The sequence below is a fragment of the Bactrocera oleae genome, unplaced genomic scaffold (assembly GCF_042242935.1).
Source record: "Bactrocera oleae isolate idBacOlea1 unplaced genomic scaffold, idBacOlea1 ctg00000010.1, whole genome shotgun sequence".
Taxonomy (NCBI): Eukaryota; Metazoa; Arthropoda; class Insecta; order Diptera; family Tephritidae; genus Bactrocera; species Bactrocera oleae.
This window is the reverse complement of record NW_027212753.1, coordinates 62,501-72,500: the sequence shown is the minus strand read 5'-3', so window position 1 is coordinate 72,500 and position 10,000 is coordinate 62,501. Positions and strand designations below refer to the sequence as shown.

Sequence of the window (10,000 nt, the reverse complement as noted above, 5' to 3'; positions counted from 1 at the left end):
CTCATAAAGACGAGCAACCTGCTCATCAACCCCCAAATCCTCAAACGCTCTAAGCGGTATACCCAATACCGCTTCCCTGACAGATCGTCCATATTGGTTCCAGTCGATACCAGAGGTACGCCATCGCCGCAATGGACTCTCATACAGCGAGGGAGGGGATTTGGGAGTAACCATAATTTGGATCAAATTATGATCACTCAATCCCCACCCTCCCTTAACCTCCCATCTAGCTACGAACGCCCTATCTGCTGCCTGATTCATAAGCGTCACGTCAATGTCACTCACGCCCCCAGGCCCATCAAACGTGTACCATTCACTCGGCTCATTCACAATGTGGAGGTTTTTAGCCACCACCCATTCACTTAATGCCTCGCCTCGACTGTGGCTTTGATATCCAGACGAATGCCGGGATACCTTACTAAACCACATCGAAGACGAGGCATTCGCATCCAGCCCTAGGATAAATGGGCTACTACTCGCAAGTAGTAGTAGCTTATCCATGTAGCCCAGGTAGGGCTCTAGGGGCTCGCTAAATTTGCAGTACAAACTAGCTACAATCAGCCTACCGAACTCCCCCTCTATCGCGACACATACACCCAGTTGTGAGGAATCCACAACTACACAATCGTAGTTGGGATCACTCACAACAATTGCAGCATTAGCCCCAAGGTCCGTGAAGACCTTGAAACTACCAGGAAGACCCCGAACCACACCATTGGTGGCGTAGGGCTCCTGGAGTAAGGCAATGCCGCACCTCCCCTCAGCCATACACCCCCCCAATTCACACATTACGGCATACGCCCCCTGGCAGTTTAACTGTATAATCCCCCCCATCAGTGTCTGGCGAGGGCGCGCTCAACAATGCCACAGTATATCGGGCAGACAGCGGACATCATAAGATGCCCAGCTGGTCTACCCTTGAATGCGCAGTTGCGGCAATGGAGTGCATTGACGCAACTGGCAGCTCTGTGGCCTTCCTGACCGCACCTCCGGCAGACATCTGATTTGGCCCTACACACAGCCACCCTATGGTCGAAACTCATACACCGGAAGCAGCCAGCAACGGGGCTATCCGGTCGCACCCGGAAGGAGAACCACTTTATGTAGCACCTACCAGCCTCCAAGAGGGCGGACATCATTTTGTCCGTACCCTCAAGGACGACATTGGTGCTACCATCAGGGGCCACCTTCCAGGGACGACTGACCATCCTCACATCTGACCTCTGGGACGCCGGGCTGAAATCCTGAAGGTTCAGCCGGAGTAACTCTTCCATGAACTCATCATGGGAGATCTCCGTGTGAACCCCCTGGACTACAACCCGAGGACCCAACTTCCGGTTGACAGTCACGTCCAACCCCACCTCCCCGAATTTCGCGTTCATCGCAACTTTCTCCCTCTCTAAAACAGAGGGAGTGCGGATAACCGCCCCACCACCCTTAATTGGCCTAACCTCGTGGATCCTTACCCCCAGGGAAGGACCCACCTCCTTAACTACTTTTTTAATCACTTCCTCAGAGGAAGCTGCAGGCCCCTTACTCCTAACCACAACGGACCAGGTCTCAACAGGCCTCTGCGCCACCGGTGCAATCGCCTCCAGTACAGGTGCTGGGGGCGGAGGCATCGGTGCCGATGGAGCCGGCATTGACCTGCTCGGTGGCGAGGAGTGTCCTCCACAGCCTCCTCTAAGGGCGTCAACTTGACCACGAAGATGGGCATTCTCGGTTACTACCGTCATCAGAAGTGCCTCGTATTTCGAGGCAAGCTCCATCAGCCCCTTCGCGGTCCCTATAGCGAAATTTTCGGCCCCAAAAACTACTTCGCTGAGCTCCGCCGAAATTTTCTTAATAGCCGCGACATGGCTAACCGCACCACCCCCGACAACAACACCCCCCTTAAGACCACCACGGTTGCTCGCGCCGCCCTTGCTCGCGCTTGTTTTGCTAGCGCCCGTTTTCTTCGCACACGTATCAACGCTCGCAACACCCACTTCGCCCTCGCCCGACTTTGCGGGGTGAACAGCCGCTTTTTCAGCGGTGTCACCGTTATCGCAACCGCTACCACTACCGCTCCCGCCCTCATCACCCCCCGTTTCTGCCGGCGACCCCAAACGCGCCTTCCGCCGTGGCGGGGACCTCACCGATGGCCTCACCGCCTCGTCTCCCGATGTGTCCACCGTTACCACCGATGGACCGGACTCCTCACTCCCAGCGAGGGATTTAACCCTCCTCCTCCGTGGTGGAGGCATTCTTGCCTTCGGACGCCCTTTGGTAGGCTGATCCGCCGAACTTACCACTGACGCAGATGGCACTAGTTCAACAGATGCCGAAAACAGCCGCTCGCCAAGTACGTGCAACTGAACGCGCTGGAGAAAGTATCTCTAGCGCAGACCCGCTCTATAGCAGCGACGACCCAAGCGGACGATTAATGCGTTCTCGCTAGGGTACAGCCCACAACTCCAGCCAAAAGGCCTGGACAGAGGTCACTCAAATTGACCGCCGGACGGATCAATGTCCCCGTAACGGCCGCGAGTCGACCGATGTGGCGCTGGACCGAACCGATCCGTGGGTTAAACGCACACTGCTACGACCGTTTGTCTGCACACGGTACACTCACTTCAGCACTGGACAGACGCTGGTACCTTTTGAGCAATCCTGCTCAGAACCTGCTGAAACTGGCCAACTGAACACCAGATGCCCAACACAACACTCCAAATAGGCGACTCTGCCGGCAAAGAATACCAACAATACGGCACTAAACTGGGGCTATGCAAAAAGTCCCCCACCAACAACAACGTGAACGACCACGTTGCGGTAGCACCTAAGGTACTGTACACAATATTAAAAAATATGTACTTACCGCTATTCCACCGAAAAATGCCCAAAAAACGCGCCAATTGTGCCCTTGCACGAAAAAACACACTCGCGGTCACGTACCCGAGCACTAACAACAAAACGCGAATACTCGCACAAAGCGAAATTCCGCAAGAAATTGTAGCAACAATTTCACACACTCGACAAGCAACGGTGCTTATGCTAACGCGTAAACAAATATCGCTCAAAAGAAAATACCGAAAAATCACCGAAAATTACTAATCACAACGATGCGCACGCACGTCTATTCGCGTCGGAATCCAAACAACGAATAGTGAGTAGATAGGGACAACGTCCGGTGTGTTTAACGTGAGTACCTGCCGTCGACGGCCTTATCTCACGGCGCTCAAAAGCACAGCGTATCAATATAATGCGTTGATCAGCGCCCCAAAAATGCTAGGCATTTTTCAGTACCGATTGGTAGTGTGGAATGGACACACTACACACCTTGGTAAGGTTCGAGGCCTATCTAAAACCTCTGCCGTACTTTGGGTCCGGCACCCGGTTGCAATGCAACTCCACATTGAACTGACAAAACGTCAGTTCTTCCCGCATTTGGGTATAAACCACAACCACCACGATACTCCCCGAAGGGCCAGTCCGCACGAGCAGGTTGGAGCGAACTCCAAGGGCCCCTGCTCCCCGTGGTACCAGAATTAAGTCTCCGGTCAGACCTCGTAGCCGAAGCTACTACCAGTTGAGCCTCCATACAGCTCTGGACTGGTAACCAAGGGTTGAACCCCATACGCACATTACACTCACACACCTTTCACACAAGAAGCTAACCCTAACTCACAGTTAAACGCCTTCGCCGCCTAAACAATTCACGCGCAAACGACCCTAACTGTTCGGCATTCCGACTAGTGGAGATCACACCGCTAACATCTAACCGTCCATCAGTCCAGCTAATCCCCATACCCCCTAGATCCCTAATGTCCGAGTACATCGGGCACTCCGCGATCAAGTGAACCCAGTCTTCACGACGCGCCCCACACAAACACCCCGACCTATCAGAAAGGTGCCTCTGATGCAAAAATGCATTCAGAGGCCCATGCCCCGTTAACAAAAAACCCAGACTCAGACAAAATCTGAAGTCTGGGTTACCCTCAACGAACCTAACATCCCGGATGTACTCATAAGTCACCCGACCGTTAGGACTATTGTCCCAACGGTCTTGCCACCTACTCCTAACCCTATCATCTAGAAGCCTCTTGCTCCCTAGAAATCCCTCCCTCTCCACATCATCATCGGAAATCCAATCATTCCGCAGCAATGACACACTCAAGCCCCTTCTTAACCTGAATGCAACAGCTCGCTGTACAACAATCAGGTCAAGAGGGGGTGCACCTAGTAAAACCTGCATCGCATCCGTTGAAACGGTGCGACATACAGGCAAACATGCAAGCATCATGCAACGTTGCACCGAGAGGAGTTTTCGGCGACCAGAGACCGTCACCGCTGATTCCCACCATATTGCGGCTCCATAAGTGGCACAAGCCACAAATAGACCACGGTATATGGTGCGAACAGCACGGCGTCCAAGGCCCCAATCGCTCCTCAAGATGCGTCGCACTTTGCCTACGACCGCCTGCAGTCGCTCCTTCAGAATCGCTAAGTGTGGAGTAAAGCACATTCTTTCACTCATGGTCAGCCCCAGGTATTTGACTTGCGTCACATACCTGATGCTGACCCCATTCACCTTGACAATCGGTGGACGAACCGGCGACAATCTGCCCTTAAGCAGCATTGTCACCGTTTTGTCCATCGATATGTCTACCCCCACACCTAAACCCCAATTATTTACAATTTCTAAAAATTGTCCTCCCGCCCGCTCTAACTCAAATCGCGATCGACCTTCAACCAGAAGGAGAAGGTCGTCCGCATACGCACAACATTTACAGAGGGGTTCGAGCTGTCCAAGCAGAGAGTCCATCATGAGGTTCCAAATATATGGACCGCAGATGGATCCCTGCGGGCAGCCACGAACCACTCCGATCTCCACACTCCCATTCATTCCGACTAGAGAGGCTTTTCTGTCCGAAAAGTAACTCCGCCAAAGAGTAATTTCCGGACAGCCAAGCTCCTCCAGCCGTTGCAACACTCGATCCCAGCTTAGGTAATCAAATGCCCCCTTGAAGTCAACAAATATGCCAAGGACATATTTGTTGACATTCTCCCTAACAGCACCCTGAACGTAGAACCACGCATCCTCTACACTGCGTCCTTTCCTGAACCCATACTGTCTATCCGACCACATACCCCGCGTTAGCTCCTGAAGCCGTTCCACCATAACTCTTTCCAGCACTTTTCCAAGTACTGGAAGGAGACTGATGCCCCGATAAGAGCGAGGATCACTCCTGATCTTATCAGGGGACTTCAGGAGAGGTACAACCCTAGCAATTTTCCACTCGCGGGGAAAATAACCCTCCCACACGCACTTATCATAAATGGCCTCCAAGTATTCAGGAATGAACTTCCACAAGCTTTTACACATCTCTCCGTTCAAACCATCAAAACCTGGGGACCGTTTAGACCTGACCAGGCCAAAGGCGTACCCCAACTCTCCATCATCTAATGGAGGGACAGGTACCTCTTGTGCTTGAGGTACCTGAACCTCCGCCCTAGGAAAGAACGCTCCTAACAAAGCCCCCGCACACTCTCTCCACGTTGATAACACAGTGTCACCAACGCGAAGAGAGGTGATATCCTCCCTCTTACGACCCCGGCAGATCCTATAGACCTGACCCCACGGGTCGTCCCTATTTTCCCCTACAAAATTCCTCCACTCCTCTTCTTTAACTTTTACCAACATATCCTTATATTCCCTAGCCGCACAACTAAGTTCATGCCTAAGCTGGGACAGCCTGTCAGAATTGGACCGCCGAGCGCGTTGAAACTTTCGCCTCAATCGCCTGACAGTCCTCCTCTTCAAGGTTAACTCATGCGTCCACCACTTAATTTTCCTAACGATAAAACTTTCACACTTTCTAAGTACCCTATCATTAACCCCCCACACTACCTCATAAAGACGAGCAACCTGCTCATCGACCCCCAAATCCTCAAACGCTATAAGCGGTATACCCAATACCGCTTCCCTGACAGATCGTCCATATTGGTTCCAGTCGATACCAGAGGTACGCCATCGCCGCAATGGACTCTCATACAGCGAGGGAGGGGATTTGGGAGTAACCATAATTTGGATCAAATTATGATCACTCAATCCCCACCCTCCCTTAACCTCCCATCTAGCTACGAACGCCCTATCTGCTGCCTGATTCATAAGCGTCACGTCAATGTCACTCACGCCCCCAGGCCCATCAAACGTGTACCATTCACTCGGCTCATTCACAATGTGGAGGTTTTTAGCCACCACCCATTCACTTAATGCCTCGCCTCGACTGTGGCTTTGATATCCAGACGAATGCCGGGATACCTTAGTAGATAGGGACAACTTTCGTTGTAGATTTACGTGAGTACCTGCCGGCGACGGCCTTACCTCACGGTGTTCAAAACACAACGGATCAATACAATGCGTTGATCAGCGCCCCAAACAAAACGAGCTTATGCAAGTATTTATTTGGATACCAGTGGCAGTGTGTCTGGGTCCACACTACCATCTTGGTATGATTCGAGGCCGACCTAAAACCTCTTCCGTTTTCGGGTACGGCACCCAGTTACTTATGTAACTTCTTTTTTCGAACTGAAAATTCAGTTCTTCCAGCATTTAGGTTTAAACCACAGCCACCACGATACTCCCCAAAGGGCCGAACCCAATGAGCAGATTGAACAGAAGTCCAAGGGCTTTCTGCTCCCCGTGGTACCGGAAAGTCTCCGGTCAGACTGCGTAGCCTAAACTACTGCCAGTTGAGCTCCCCATTACTCAAATGACTGGTGACATTTGTCGCTTGAACTTCAAATGTCTTTTTATTTGCTTTTTCATTTAAAGTGTTTCTAATATCAGTTCAAGCTGAGTATTATAGCACTATCACTCCACATACTATGCTGATATTACTGGGCAAAGAATATAATAACAGTCATAGTGCATATTGGCTTTTAGTCGCCTTTTACGACAGGCATGCCTTGCCGCGGGCATATTCTTTCCCCAAACCCGCAGGGGAAAGTAGATAGGGACAACTTTCGTTGTAGATTTACGTGAGTACCTGCCGGCGACGGCCTTACCTCACGGTGTTCAAAACACAACGGATCAATACAATGCGTTGATCAGCGCCCCAAACAAAACGAGCTTATGCAAGTATTTATTTGGATACCAGTGGCAGTGTGTCTGGGTCCACACTACCATCTTGGTATGATTCGAGGCCGACCTAAAACCTCTTCCGTTTTCGGGTACGGCACCCAGTTACTTGTGTAACTTCTTTTTCGAACTGAAAATTCAGTTCTTCCAGCATTTAGGTTTAAACCACAGCCACCACGATACTCCCCAAAGGGCCGAACCCAATGAGCAGATTGAACAGAAGTCCAAGGGCTTTCTGCTCCCCGTGGTACCGGAAAGTCTCCGGTCAGACTGCGTAGCCTAAACTACTGCCAGTTGAGCTCCCCATTACTCAAATGACTGGTGACATTTGTCGCTTGAACTTCAAATGTCTTTTTATTTGCTTTTTCATTTAAAGTGTTTCTAATGTCAGTTCAAGCTGAGTATTATAGCACTATCACTCCATATACTATGCTGATATTACTGGGCAAAGAATATAATAACAGTCATAGTGCATATTGGCTTTTAGTCGCCTTTTACGACAGGCATGCCTTGCCACGGGCATATTCTTTCCCCAAACCCGCAGGGGAAGTAGATAGGGACAGAGGGAATCTCGTTAATCCATTCATGCGCGTCACTAATTAGATGACGAGGCATTTGGCTACCTTAAGAGAGTCATAGTTACTCCCGCCGTTTACCCGCGCTTACTTGAATTTCTTCACTTTGACATTCAGAGCACTGGGCAGAAATCACATTGTGTCAACACCCGTTAGGGCCATCACAATGCTTTGTTTTAATTAGACAGTCGGATTCCCCAAGTCCGTGCCAGTTCTGAATTGATTGTTAATTGATAATCGTTATAATTTAAAAAAGTATCTATACAATAATAAATCCTTTAGAAATTTTAGCAAGAAAGTTCCACAATTGGCTACGTAACTACTATCCGGGGAACAAGAATCGAAATTCTCTATTTACCCAGAACGAGTACATAAACCATGGTATTGCTTCCCAATCAAGCCCGACTATCTCAATCTTCAGAGCCAATCCTTATCCCGAAGTTACGGATCTAATTTGCCGACTTCCCTTACCTACATTATTCTATCGACTAGAGACTCTTCACCTTGGAGACCAGCTGCGGATATTGGTACGGCCTGTTGAGAAGTTTGCGTAACCCCACCATAAATTTTCAAGGTCCGAGGAGAAAATATCGACACAACAGTAAATGTCATGCTCTTCTAGTCCATCTACCATATCTCTCTTCGAAAGACTTCCATGGTAGTACGACTATAAAACAGAAAAGAAAACTCTTCCGATACCTCTCGACGGCTTCTTTATGGTCGTTCCTGTTGCCAGGATGAGCACAAAGGCCCATTTTTAATAACAAACGGATACTCAACAGGTTACGGAATTGGAACCGTATTCCCTTTCGTTCAAAATTATTCAAGTGTTTAATTACTATGGAATAAAAATTCATTCATTTCATTTCATTAAAACTTGAAAATTTTCGGCTTTCGCCTTGAACTTAGGACCGACTAACTCGTGGTCAACCACTGTTCACACGAAACCCTTCTCCACTTCAGTCCTCCAAGGTCTCATTCGATTATTTGCTACTACCACCAAGATCTGTACCAATAGCGGCTCCATGCAGGCTTACGCCAAACACTTCTAAGCACACCATTGTACCCTCCTACTCACTAAAGTTTCAAAATTTATAATCCAACCGAAATTGTATTATAAATCATGTACTTTAGCGGTAATGTATAGGTATACAACTTAAGCGCCATCCATTTTAAGGGCTAGTTGCTTCGGCAGGTGAGTTGTTACACACTCCTTAGCGGATTACGACTTCCATGTCCACCGTCCTGCTGTTTTAAGCAACCAACGCCTTTCATGGTATCTGCATGAGTTGTTAATTTAGGCACCGTAACATTACGTTTGGTTCATCCCACAGCGCCAGTTCTGCTTACCAAAAGTGGCCCACTGGGCACATTATATCATAACCTCAACCTTCATATCAAGAAAGGTGAGGTTCTTACCCATTTAAAGTTTGAGAATAGGTTAAGGTCGTTTCGACCCTAAGGCCTCTAATCATTCGCTTTACCAGATAAGATTATTTTACATAATTTTTAAATGCACCAGCTATCCTGAGGGAAACTTCGGAGGGAACCAGCTACTAGATGGTTCGATTGGTCTTTCGCCCCTATACTCAATTCTGACAATCGATTTGCACGTCAGAACTGTTTCGGTCTTCCATCAGGGTTTCCCCTGACTTCAACCTGATCAAGTATAGTTCACCATCTTTCGGGTCACAGCATATATGCTCAAGGTACGCTCCAGTTAGAGGTATAAATAATAATAAATTATCATTATACATAACTATATGGAACGCCCCGGGATTGAATTAATAATGTAATACATTAAAAATTAATCCCATTATTAATACAGTTAAGTTAATTTCGCCATTAGGTTTAATATAACCCAATGACTTGCACATATGTTAGACTCCTTGGTCCGTGTTTCAAGACGGGTCCCGAAGGTATCCTGAATCTTTCGCATTGTTAATCATATAAATGCATACAATTAATATTAAAATCAATGATAATAATATTATTGTAAAATTCAAAAGAATTTTAGCATTATATATAATAAAATCTATCAACACTTTATCAAATCATCAGTAATTATTCTATGTTAATAAGCTAAAAGCAAATTAATTTGAATAAACTTAAAAACCAATGATCTTTTGATAAATATTTTATTATGTTAATAGATTACAATGTCCTTATATGAAAAAAATGCACACTATTACTATAATATTTAAAATTAAATACTACAGTTATAATGATGAATTTTCCATAATGGATATTCAGGTTCATCGGGCTTAACCTCTAAGCAGTTTCACGTACTATTTAACTCTCT

At 48.0% G+C, this 10,000-nt stretch overlaps 1 protein-coding gene and 1 pseudogene across 1 annotated transcript in view; both read right to left on the bottom strand.

Moving 5' to 3' along the window:
- The window catches only part of LOC138858508 (secreted protein C-like), a 47,520-nt gene extending 45,274 nt beyond the window's left edge, over positions 1–2,246 (bottom strand). Inside the window, exon 1 of the mRNA XM_070112809.1 lies at positions 1,866–2,246. Coding sequence (XP_069968910.1) covers positions 1,866–2,246 — 381 coding nt within the window. The remainder of the gene's footprint in view (positions 1–1,865) is intronic.
- Positions 2,247–7,619: 5,373 nt separating this feature from the next.
- Positions 7,620–10,000, bottom strand: part of LOC138858572 (large subunit ribosomal RNA) — a 2,780-nt pseudogene continuing 399 nt past the window's right edge.